This window comes from Oryctolagus cuniculus, chromosome 21 (genome assembly GCF_964237555.1).
Source record: "Oryctolagus cuniculus chromosome 21, mOryCun1.1, whole genome shotgun sequence".
Lineage (NCBI taxonomy): Eukaryota > Metazoa > Chordata > Mammalia > Lagomorpha > Leporidae > Oryctolagus > Oryctolagus cuniculus.
The window spans coordinates 30904636-30916712 of NC_091452.1; the positions used below are offsets into that span (position 1 = coordinate 30904636).

Below are 12077 nucleotides of genomic sequence, written 5' to 3' on the forward strand. Positions count from 1 at the left end.
GCTCCTTAGCACATGGATGTGAATGACAGACGTATCTTAAAATGTAGGCAGTAACTTTAAGAACAGTTAAAAAAAATTGGAAAATACAGGTAAGCAGAAACAAAAGAAGCTACTTTTCTGTGGATAAATGGAGTCGCATGATGCGTGCGTGTTGCCCCTGCCTCTTGGTGCTGCCTCATGGCCCTCTTTCTGGTCAGTGAGCAGACGGCCTCTGCCATCTGTGCAGTGGCTGTTTGCCACCCACCATGTGTGTTGGCCAAATGTTACTTAGCCAGGCCCCTGTGTGGCACAGAGTGGTTTTGGGGTTTCTGAAGGCCGTCTTCCCATCAGCCAGTAGTGAACCCCTGAGAGCCGCGTGGGTGTTCGGTAGCAGTTCCTCCAAGTGATCCCGCTGGGCTGCGTGGGAGGCCCGCGGTCCGCTAGAGGATCCGTGGCCTCTCTGCGGGCAGAGTTGGTATGTGCCCCATCTATGGTGGGTAGTCCTGTTTCCAGAAGTACTTCCTGGTTGGATCAGCTAAGGGGGCGTGCCGTCACTATTCACTCTGCGTTTCCTCGCCTCCAGAGCGGGGTGTTTTCCTGTTGTGACTGGAGGCCAGCTCCCAGCGCAGTATCAGAAGCTGTGACTGTTTGTTTCCCCGGCAGCCTGTCTGTACTTCATCTGCAAAGCCCTGGAGAAGGACTGCCGCTACAGCAAGGGGCTGGTGCTCAAGGAGAAGATCTTCGAGGAGCAGCCTTGTCTCCGCAGGGACTCCCTGCGAATGTTTCTCAGATGGTCAGTCCTGCCTCCTCCCCTGTGGGTCTGCGCCCCTCTGAGGGTCTGGGAGATGGAACACCTGAGGCAGGCTAGCTCGGGAAGAAGAGAGGTTTATTGTAACTCACAGTGCTGAGGGTCCAAGGCCCTTCAGATAGCGTGGCACAGGTGCTGATGGAGGCCCTCGTCATGCTGGGAATGCGTGTGCATCTCCGTGTAGTCTCTTTCTTTCTCCTTATGAAACTGCTGTGATTCACTCGTGGGGGCTGCACCCTAATGACCTGGTACAATGTAATCATTCCCAAAGGTCCTGCCCCTAAACACCGCTCAGGTGAAATTTTCACCCCTTAATACCACTAACTCCTGACTTTGGATTTAAGCTCCTGCATGAGTTTGGGGGAACGATTCATATTTCAGCTGTAGCACTGTCCCCATGGGGCTGGTGAAGGTCAAGTTGCACCCAGCCCCTCCCCAGGCTCATCCTCCTGTGGGCGGGGCCCCTTTGCTCCAGGGCTGCGTTTCCTGCCGCAGCCTCAGCCAGCCAGCTTGCTGACACTGTCTGTCTGGAGATAAGCATCCCATCACACAGTCGCCTGCCCCAGGTGACTTTACCTGTGCTTTTGACCGCTGGGCTGTAAGTGGGGGTTCCACTGCCCCATCCCCAGTTTAAGGATAGTATGGAGGACCCAGAGGAAGAAATGTTCAGGGCAAGGGAGGGCGAAAGGCGGGGAGTTTCCATGTCCCCCTGGGCACACTGCCCTTTGGGGACCTGCCTGTGTTCAGCCATTCTGAAGCTCTTTGAACTGCTTTTGGGTTCAAAGAGACTTCGTTGCACAGGCATGATTGAAGCATGGGCGGCCTTGTAGAAAGGTGATTGGACAAAAGAAGTGTGGTCTAATGCTAATAACCCTGGTGGGGAACCCACAAGGCCTGTGCAGAGTCCTCAGCATTCCTTCCTCAAGGATGTGGGCAGGACTGCTCTCTGTGAGAAGGGTCCTGGGACCTTCCTGGGCTGGGATTTGAGCCAGGAGCTCTGCATGAAAACCAAGATAAATACAGCACGATAGCACTTGGGCCACCCGCTACCCTCCTTTCCAGTTGTCTTGCCGGCTCTGCTTGCTGGCTGTCCTTTGGATGTGTGGCAACCTGTTGCCCACTGGCCTCCGTCAGTTCCCCTTGCCAGGGATTGTTCCCAGTGCCGCCCAGGTTCAGTGTTGTAAGTCTTGCCTTCCAGGACAAAGCCTGCACTCAGCTGCCTTCCACGTCCCGCTTCACCTCCTGCTTCTCCCTCAGGCAGCTGCTGCTTACGTAAAATTTAATTAAAAATATGTTCATTCATTCATTTATAAACAAGGCAGAGAGTGACAGAGAGGGCGAGACAGAGATCCTCCATCTGTGGTTCATTCCCCAAATGGCCACAACAGCCAAGTCTGGGCCAGGCTGAAACCAGGAGCCCCAAACTCCATCCTGGACTCCCATATGGACAGATGGGGCCCAAGGATGTAGGCCATCTTCTGCTGCCTTCCCAGGCATATTAATGGGAAGCTAGATTGGAAGTGAAGCAGCCAGGACTTGAACCGTCACTCTGACAGGGATGCCGGCGTCACAGGCTGCAGCTTAACCCACAATGCCGGTCCCTCAGGCTTTTTTGATTACAGCTGCCCCAAGTCCCCGCCAGGTTCCAGACCTGGCCCCGTTGAGCATTGCCCCACCTGCTGGCTCCCACTGCACCATCTCCTGGAATGCTGTCTTCCCATCTCTCCACCTGTGCTGGCCTGCTCCTCCTCATGCTCCATGTCCTGGATCACCTCGCTGCTACTTAATGGCATGCCTCTTTCGTGGCGGGGTTGCGGGGGAGGAGCTGTGGTTGTGTCTCAGTGCCTGTCCCCAGTGAGAGTATGCTCCTTGTTCACATCTGTCCCAAGAGAAGGAATCTTCTTGGAGGGGGTAGGTGACAAACACGTGAAAGAGGTAAGTTCCTCAGTGAGGGGCTCATGTGGTGGCCACCTCCCTGGGGGAGGAGTCAGGACAGTGCAGGCAGAGATGGGGCTGTGCAAGGCACCAGAGGCCCCCGAGCTCCCACACTGTCTGTGTTTTGGGGATATGATAGACTTTGGTGAGCTGTGCATGTCTGATGGCTTTTTCTGGGGTGGGTAGTATGAGGCATTTACATTCTTTAAAATCTTCTATAAGTCACTGAGAGGTTTTGTTTTCCATGGCTTTTCAGATACTGTGCTGGTACTTGGTCTGCTCAGTTTTGAGCTGTTGAAGGAAAAAGAGCATTAGTCGTTTCCAGTTTATGTGGAAACTAGCGGTGCTAATTACTGCCCTTCTGAGGCCAGACTCAAGTGGTTATTTTGTTTGAGGGGAGAACCAATGCAGATTACAGGGTGTTAACTTAAGTACATCCCCGCCTATCAATGTCCTCCTTGGCTTGAATTTGTAACATTGTAATTTCTCCCCTTCTGCACTGTAGTGACATGTCCATCCATGGTGTGTCTGTGAGCACGGCGGAGGCGCAGGCCATCGTGGATGAAGCCCTAGGGCTGCGGAAGAAGAGGCAGGCGCTGATCGTGCGGGAGAAGGAGCCAGACCTGAAGCTGGTGCAGCCCATCCCCTTCTTCACGTAGGTCGTCCAGCATCCCTGCGAGTGGTGCACTGGCTGCTGGACCCTGATGTGGGCCACTGCCCTGCACAGTGTGGAGAGACCCTGAGGCCTGACCCTTGGTCTGGTGGTGTGGGCAGGGGCCAGGCACAGGATAGCCAGAGGCGCCCACCTACTGGTTGACTTCTGGGAAGCAGGTCGGCTCGCTCTAGAGTAAGCCAGCCTGAGTTCTTCCATGCTGTCATCGTTGTGGACTCCAGCCACCTGCCGCCTTGCTGAAGGACCCCCGTATTCTGCCCTACTCAGAGGAGAAAAGGAAGCTGGCATTTGCCAGGAGGAACCCAGGCTCAGAGCAGTGAGGCAGGGAGGCTGGAGCTGGGCCCAGGGCTGGCTTCCCTGGCCCTTACTTTTGTGTTCCCCCTCCAGGGCGGTGCAAGGTGCCCACAGCATGAGCCTCAGCGGAATCCTTGCTCTCCAGGTCAAGCAAGCTGGTGTTAGTGGGTGGTCCACTGGGGTGGGTGTGGTTTAATACCCTAGTGAGATCTAGTGTTCAATTGCTGTTTTAAAGTTTCTGATATTAAGTCATCATCTTTTTTTTTAAGATTTATTTTTATTTATTTGAAAGAGTTACAGAGAGAGGTAGAGACACAGAGAGATCTTCCATGTGCTGATTCACTCCCCAAATGGCTGCAACGGCTGGAGTCAAGCTGATCCAAAGTCATGAGTCAGGAGCTTCGTCAAGGTCTCCCACCCGGGTGCAGGGACCCAAGGGCTTGGGCCATCTTCTGCTGCTAACCCAGATAATAGCAGAGAGCTGGATAAGAAGAGGAGCAAGCAGGACTCAGACTGGCTCCCATATGGGATGTAGGTGCTTCAGGCCAGGGCTTTAACCTGCTGCGCCACAGCACCAGCCTCTCTGACATTATGTCTTGAATCTTTAAATTTGCCTTGCCTTTGTGTCAGTGTGCCATTCTCTGCCTCCCTGCCCCTCACTCAGAGGCACTGTCACAGTAGTCTGGAGTTCCTGTCACAGGGCAGGCAGACATGGGTCCAGCCCTTGGGGACATTACATGCAGCTCCCTAAAAAGGGGGAGGCCAGCATGCTCCTCTTGTGGGGTCATCATGGTAAGAGAACAGAACCTGGGGGCTGTGCGTAGATCCAGCGTAGCACCTGCTCAGGGAGGGCTGGCTCTGGCTGCTGCTGTTACGAGGAGTTGTGACTTTGAGCAGGTGCAGTTTCTCAGGAATGTTTTCATGCCCGAGCACAGGAAGACAGGGCTGCTCTGGGACTCTCGTCAGGGCCCTCCCCCTTGTTTTGTTAGCTTGTCAGGGTCCTCATCCCATCTGAGAGTGGGCTTCCCAAACACAGAGTTGTGGGCTTCTGAAAGGGTCCTGGGATGCCTCCCTGTTACAGTGAAAAGGAAAAGGCCTTAGGACCCTGGAAGGGCTCGTGGTGATGTGACTGGAAGGGAAAGAGCTGTGAACTGGCACCACGGCCACCCCCTGTGCAGCTGAGGGCCAAGTGGACATAGGAGAGAGAGGCTCGGTGTGTCAGCCTGGCATTGGCTTGTTAAGTGGTGGCTGAGCGATGCCACGGGTGTCAGGGCTTCCTCCTTGTGAGGAAGGGGCTTTGAGAGCCAGACTATGGTTTTCCTTCCTGCCTGGTTGTATCTGAAGGTACCTTAGGCTGAGAGATTTCAGGGGCTTCTGCTGGAGTGAGGGGTGGGAGAGTGCCAGGCCTACACTCAGTTCCAGCTCAGGGTGCCCCACCTTAGCTGTGTTAGACTCAAGTCAGTTTCAGCAGGGACCACACCTCGACTCCACCTGCTAGCCCTAGGGATGTGGCGGCTCTGGGAGCACCTCTGCTGCCTCTCCGCAGGTCAGTCCGCCTTGTGCCACGGCTGCCCCAGTGAGGTTGCTAACTGTGCGGTGGCCCTGTCCTTGCAGCTGGAAGTGCCTCGGAGAGAGCTTGCTGGCCATGTACAACCACCTCACCACCTGTGAGCCCCCGCGGCCCAGCCTCGGCAAGAGGATCGACCTGTCTGACTACCAGGACCCCAGCCAGCCGCTGGCATCTTCCATGGTGATGACGCCTGTCAGTGTGATCCAGGCCAGTCCCGTCAGTGCCAACCCCACGGTGGCTGTGGCTGAGCCTGTGCTCTCCTACGCCTCCGTGGCTACAGCCAGCTTCCCGCTGCACAGTCCTGGCCTGCTGGAGACAGGCACCCCTGTGGGTAAGCAGGCCATGTTGGATGTCATGGCTCGAGTACAGCGGGAGCCCAGCCCCACAGGGGAGCCTCCAGCCTGCTCACTGGCCACTTCAGCCCTGGAAGGGCCTGGGGGCTCAGGCTCGCAGCTCTTGCTCCTGGACAGTGCCCCAGGCCATTGAGGCATTGAGAGTGGCAGAGTCCCTGTTCTCTTGCTAGCCATTGTTTCTAGGTTCTTAGACTTTCAAAAATGGTTAGTCAAGCTGCCACTGTAGTTGTGTATTTTTATACTACTTCTACTTAGTTTTTGTTATCACTAGAGTTACTAAAAAAACTGACAGAGGTCTAGTTCCTAAGCCTTTTTTTTCTTTTGTTTTTAAAGATTTATCTATTTATTTGAAATGCAGAATGACAGAGAGGTTGAGAGAGAGGGAGATTCTCCATCTGCTGGCCCACTCCCCAAACAGCTACTGTGGCAGGGGTTGTTCCAGCCAAAGTCAGGAACCTGGAACTCCATCCAGGCCTCCTATGTAGGTGATAGGGTCCCACACACGTGGGCCATCAGCGGGGGACTGGATCGGAAGCTGAGCAGCCGGGACTCGAACCTGCTTTCTAATACAAAATTTTGGCTTTGTAAGTGGCAGCTTAACCTGCTGCACCACAATGCCAGTCTCCAAGCCTTTTCTTAATTTCTGTTGCTGAATAAAAGAATGTCTGGAAGTTAAAGAAGTTGGTGCATGGACACGCACATGGTTGTTGCTGACTTTGCCTAATCATACATGACATCCTTCTGCTCTCCATGTGATTCAAGCCAAGTTCTCTTGCTCTTTTCCTGTCACCGGGGCTCGGAGGTCCTGGGTAGGGTCAGTGTCTCCTGCTCCGTCCATGCCAGGTCCAGTGACAGGCCGCACAGCTCTTTTCCTCTGAGACCGTGGCATTCCGTGGCTGTGAAAAGGAATCCTGAGATCTGGCTTGTGAGTCTTGTGACTTCAAGAAGGGGATGAGAGTTAAAGGGTTTCAAATTAATCTTGCTCAGACTCTCCGCTATTGAAGGAGAGGAGGAAGATGTGAGTGTCAAACAGAAGTGTAACGCTGGCAGAATTGTGAGAGAGGGGCTGACGGGTCTGTGTGTACGGTCTCCCCTCCTACCCTGTAAGCTTTAATTTGCTTTCTTTGTAAAGGTGATGTCTCTGGGGGAGATAAGTCCAAGAAAGGGGTAAAGCGGAAGAAAATCGCAGAAGAGAGTGGAGAGACAGCAAAGCGGAGGTCTGCGCGTGTCCGGAACACCAAGTGTAAAAAAGAAGAGAAAGTAGACTTCCAGGAGCTTCTGGTGAAGTTCTTGCCATCCAGGTACGCTGCACACCACCAGCCCACCCCACCAATGGCCTTTCTCATCCCATCACCTCCTTGGTTTTCCAGTAACATCTGTGCAGACGCCTGAAGCCTAGATCCCACTAGATTGGGATCTTGGATTTTTCTCGCCTCTAAACTTCTTGAAGACAGGGGCTGTGACTCACTGATCTTGTTGGGGCCAGGCACAGATCGGGATGCTGGAGGCCACAGAGTCTGTCTCTGTGCAGCTACAGATGCCCCCTTGTGGTGGGGGTGGGCTGCGCGGTGTCAGGTGCAGATGCCTGTGAAAGCCCCACAGAAGGGCGCTTCCCACTGCTTTCCTGAGTGTGTGCTCCCTGAAATCCCAAAGGAATTTTCTGCATTCCAAGAAGGCAAAGCAGGAGCTTGTAAAGCATTCCAGGGTTTTCCTGGTTCTTAGGGTCCCATGGAGAAGCCCCCGCAGGAGGAGAAGGTGCCAGGCCCCTGGTCCCCACTGTTCCTCACCGAGCTTCCGCCCAGTCCTGCTTCTGGCCCTTGCCTTCTCACCTCCGTCAGAGGCGTCACGGCCTTAGGGTTTGTGAAGCTGAGGGGAGAACGCAGTTCACTCACTCACTCTGGGCATCGCATTCTGCCTCCTGGCTGTTGGCTGGCACTTCTATCTCCCATGTCTGGGGTTTTACACCTTTTTAACACCTTCTTGGTTCCTGCAGAGGAGTTTGGGAGGAACCATGGGCTGCCATCAATGTGCTGTCTGTCTTAGTGTGCCACTGACTGTATTTCAGCGGTGCTCACGGCAGAGTGAAGGAGGAGCGGAAGGTGTGGGTGGCCGGTAAATCCACTGTATGGCGAGAGCCCTGCTTCTCTTGAGTCGTTGCCTTTCTTCCTTTCTGTGTGAAGGCAACGTGCAGAGTTCAGGTTCCCTGTCAGCGGCTGATGGATGCAGCGCCACTGTGTGCCTGGCGTGGTGCCTCAGGAAGATCGCGCGACTGTGCTCTGGTTGCTGACCCCGAGAGCTGACCCCAGCCTCCTGTTGGCCCCACTGTCCTCTGTCTCTGAGTCTTGTTGCCTAGCACCCTCAGAGGGAGGACATATCCTTTGCTCTTGTCTTCGAGTTCTTCATTTTCCTGCCACTCGTACTGTCCGTTTCTTCAGATCATTAGACAAGAGCAGTGCGACGGCTCGGCTGACGTGTGCAGGGCATGAGTGAAGAGTGCCCTGGGTGTTTATGCTGCAGGAGGCCTGGGCTGCGGGAAGCCACGGGGATGCCTCAGACCTGGTCCTTGGCAGGTGTTTGAAGAATACTGCCTGCAGGGAGAGACCTCCCGAGTCCCAAGACGGCCAGCCCCAGAGCTGTAGGAGGAGCCACAAAGGGACTGAGCTCAGATGAGCCTGACGTATGCCTCAACTGCTACCACCCATCCACTTTGTCCTGGCTCACCGGGCTCCCCTGAGGCCCTTAGAACTCTCGGGCGCCCTCTGACCCGTCCCTCGGTGCTGCTGCTTGTCCTGCTTCTTTGTGAGGCAGGCCTGTTCTCCAGCGCAGGGCCCTGTGACCCTCAGGTGTTTTTTTTTTTTTTTTTTTAATAAATGTTTAAGAGTCTTTCTTTCTTTCTTTCTTTCTTTCTTTCTTTCTTTCTTTCTTTCTTTCTTTCTTTCTTTCTTTCCTTCCTTCCTTCCTTCCTTCCTTCCTTCCTTCCTTCCTTCCTTCTTTCTTTCCTCCCTCCCTTCCTCCCTTCCTCCCTTCCTCCCTTCCTCCCTTCCTCCCTTCCTCCCTTCCTCCCTTCCTCCCTTCCTCCCTTCCTCCCTTCCTCCCTTCCTCCCTTCCTCCCTTCCTCCCTTCCTCCCTTCCTCCCTTCCTCCCTTCCTCCCTTCCTCCCTTCCTCCCCTCCCCTCCCCTCCCCTCCCCTCCCCTCCCCTCCCCTCCCCTCCCCTCCCCTCCCCTTCTCTTCTCTTCTCTTCTCTTCTCTTCTCTTCTCTTCTCTTCTCTTCTCTTCTCTTCTCTTCTCTTCTCTTCTTTATTTGAAAGGCACAGTTATACAGAGAGGAGAGGCAGAGAAAGAGAGAGGTCTTCCATCTGATATTTCACTCTCCAGATGGCTGCAATGGCCAGAGCTGCTCCACTCTGAAGCCAGGAGCCACGAGCTTCTTCCAGGTCTCCCACGCGAGTGCAGGGGCCCAAGTACTTGGACCATCTTCCACTGCTTTCCCAGGACATAGCAGAGAGCTGGATCGAAAGTAGAGCAGCTGAGACTAGAACCAATGCCCATATGGGATGCCAGTGCTTTAGGCCAGGGCATTAACCCACTGTGCCACAGCCCGGCCCCAATCCTCAGTTTTAAGCACTCTGTTGTGGCTAGTGCTTACTTGGGTCATTGGTTTCTGCACACTGTTTATTGTCTGCCTACCACTTAAGAAGTTAGGCTCTGCCCCACTTAGAGCTGTGTTCTGGCACTTCGCTTGGGGCCTGGCACATGGCTGGGGCTCAGTAATCCTTTGTTGCTTAAATAAGTAAGGGCACAGACCAGCTATCAGCCCACAAAGCCCTGGAGAGACACTGCCTCCTCAAGACCTGCGTCCCAAACTCTGCCACCCACTGTGGTCATCCTTCCTGGCTCATATTTAGTTTCTCTAATAGCAAGAATTCAGATATTTGTGTCAGAATGATATGGTACAGCTTTTGTGATTTTTTTTTAAAAAAATAGATTTATTTATTTATGTATTTATCTGAAAGAGAGAGAATTCATCCATCTCTGGTTCACTCCCCAAATGCCCACAACAGCCAGGGCTGAGCCAGGCTGAAGTCTGGATTAGAAACTCTGTGTGGGTCTCCCGTGTGGGTGGCAGGAACTCAAGTACGTGGGCTGTCCTCTGCTGCCTCCCAGACGCTTTAGTAGGAAGCTGGATCAGAAGCACAGAGCAGCCAGGACAAGAACCAGGCACTCTGATATGGGATGCAGGCTTCCCGAGCGGCAGCTTAACCTTCTGTGCCAGAGCGTCCACCCTTTGGTGATTTTTGATGTATTCCACGCAGGTTAAGAAAGCTGGACCCTGAGGAGGAAGACGATCCCTTTAATAACTATGAAGTTCAGTCGGAAGCCAAACTGGAGAGCTTCCCGAGCATGGGGCCCCACAGGCTGTCATTTGACTCTGCCACGTTTATGGAATCTGGTAGGAATCAAGCACTGATCGGTTGGTGGGGATTCTTCCTCCCACTGTCCTGTAGCTTGCTGACATTTTATTCTGGAAGAATCATTCTAGGATTTTTTTTAAAAGTGTGGTCAAGGGGCTGCTTAGGTTTGTCTTGGGCCTGAGCCCTTTGGTCAGCCGGGATGTCTGCTGAAGTGTGCAGGCCCTTCCTCGCTGTGCTCCCTGAGTGCTGTGTGCCGAGGCTTGGCTGTGTCCATTGACTGTCTGTGAGCACAGCCGTTCAAAGTGTGTCTCACATGCCAGACCGTGCTCTGTGTCTTACAGGCACGATCTCATTCCCTGCCCATGGCAGCTTGGCAGTGGCCCTTTGGAGGCCCACCGTGGGCGTGGAGACTCAGAGAGGCCTGTACATAGTGTATCCCCGCAGCCTGGCCAGAGCACCACACTGCGATGCCAGTCGGCTCTGACTGCATCTGGTGGTGGAGGGGGACACAGGCTCTCCTCTCCCGAAGAGCGGGGCTTCCCTTCAGCTCAAGCTGTTTTCCCTCCCCGGGCAGAGAAGCAAGACGTGCACGAGTTCCTGCTGGAGAACCTGACCAACGGGGGCATCCTGGAGCTGATGATGCGCTACCTCAAGGGCATGGGCCACAAGTTCCTGCTGAGGTGGCCGCCCGGCCTGGCGGAGGTGGTGCTCAGCGTCTACCACAGCTGGAGGAGGCACAGCACCAGTTTGCCCAACCCACTGCTGAGGGACTGCAGCAACAAGCACATCAAGGTAGCGGCCTCGCGAGGGCCAGCATTGATGGGGCGGGGTGGGCATGGACAGCACCTGCTGTGGGTAGGAGGCTCCCACTGTGCTGAGCATCCTGGCTGTGTCTACTTGTGGGCTGGAACCTAGGGATGAGGGATGGGGTGGGGGGTCTGAGGCAGGAAGTCACGGGACCCAGTTTGTTCTCCAAAGATCCCTGGTGAGAGTAGAATACTTACCTGGCGGACATTGGGGTGCAGGCATGGGTACACAGGGGCCTGGCAGGAGCCAGCCAGTGAGCCAGTGGTGGTGTTGGCAGCGGGAGGAGGGGTTCTGGAGGCAGAGCTGACAGGATGAACTGGGACATAGGATGCGAGGGCATGGCATCACAGGGAGGAGGGCCTGGGTCGTGAGAGCTGGCCGGGAGCAGCTGCAAAGGGAGGCGCCCTGCTGTGCTGGTGCAGCCAGGTACTGTTACTGAGGACGTGGACGTGCAGAGGCTTAGTAGGGTGCCTAGGGGTGTTGTGGGGGCTGAGCCTACTCTGTCTTGTCTGCCTGCTGCACTCTGCAACCTGGGCTCCTCCACTCAGTGCCGCCTGGAGCCCACGGGAACTCAGGGTGCTCCTGTCCCCCCTGCCATTGAGGTGGAGTGCCAAATGCCAGGCAGAGTGTGGGGAGCTCTCGGGTCTTCTTGCCTGAGGAAGTGGAAGTGGAGGAGCTCAGGGTGACAGAGCTTCATGTCCTTAGGGGCATGCCCCCACTGGGGGCAGCAGAGTCGTGGCTTCCGTGCCAGGCAAACCAGGTTGATCCTTGCCCGGCAATGCCTGCTGGGCAGATGCCTTCGTATTGCCCTAGCCTCAGCTTCCTCAAGTGCCCTGAGAAGGATGCTTTGAGGTCTGTTCACTTTTAAGGGATGAGAGCTGTAGTGTGGGTGCAGCATCTGGTCTGGCACGTGGCCAAAGACAGAGCTGCCTCTTGGCCAGGACAGTCCCTCGGGACTCTGAAGGCAGGTCTCATGGCCCTCACGGGTCTTGTCCCGACATAGGCTCTTGTGCCTCCATTTATGTCCTGGTAAGTAGCCACAGATTCTCAGGAAATGGGAGGCAGGCAGAAGGAAGAACTGTGCTTTAGCTCCTTCCCACCCCACCTTGACTTTGGCCCCTTCCTTTCTGTGCCCGGCTCACAGGACATGATGCTGATGTCTCTCTCCTGCATGGAGCTGCAGCTGGACCAGTGGCTGCTGACCAAAGGCAGAAGCTCTGCAGGTAGGAGGCACTCTGTGTGCTA

General features: G+C 54.9%; 1 protein-coding gene across 5 annotated transcripts in view; it reads left to right on the forward strand.

The window, feature by feature from the left end:
• The window catches only part of CABIN1 (calcineurin binding protein 1), a 135788-nt gene that overhangs the window by 20593 nt on the left and 103118 nt on the right, over nucleotides 1-12077 (forward strand). For all 5 annotated transcript variants that reach the window (XM_051837084.2, XM_051837087.2, XM_051837088.2 and 2 more), the window contains exons 7-13: nucleotides 643-772; nucleotides 3228-3377; nucleotides 5304-5590; nucleotides 6745-6913; nucleotides 9927-10063; nucleotides 10600-10817; nucleotides 11977-12055. In XM_051837084.2, the coding sequence (XP_051693044.2) occupies nucleotides 643-772; nucleotides 3228-3377; nucleotides 5304-5590; nucleotides 6745-6913; nucleotides 9927-10063; nucleotides 10600-10817; nucleotides 11977-12055 (1170 nt within the window). The remainder of the gene's footprint in view (nucleotides 1-642; nucleotides 773-3227; nucleotides 3378-5303; nucleotides 5591-6744; nucleotides 6914-9926; nucleotides 10064-10599; nucleotides 10818-11976; nucleotides 12056-12077) is intronic.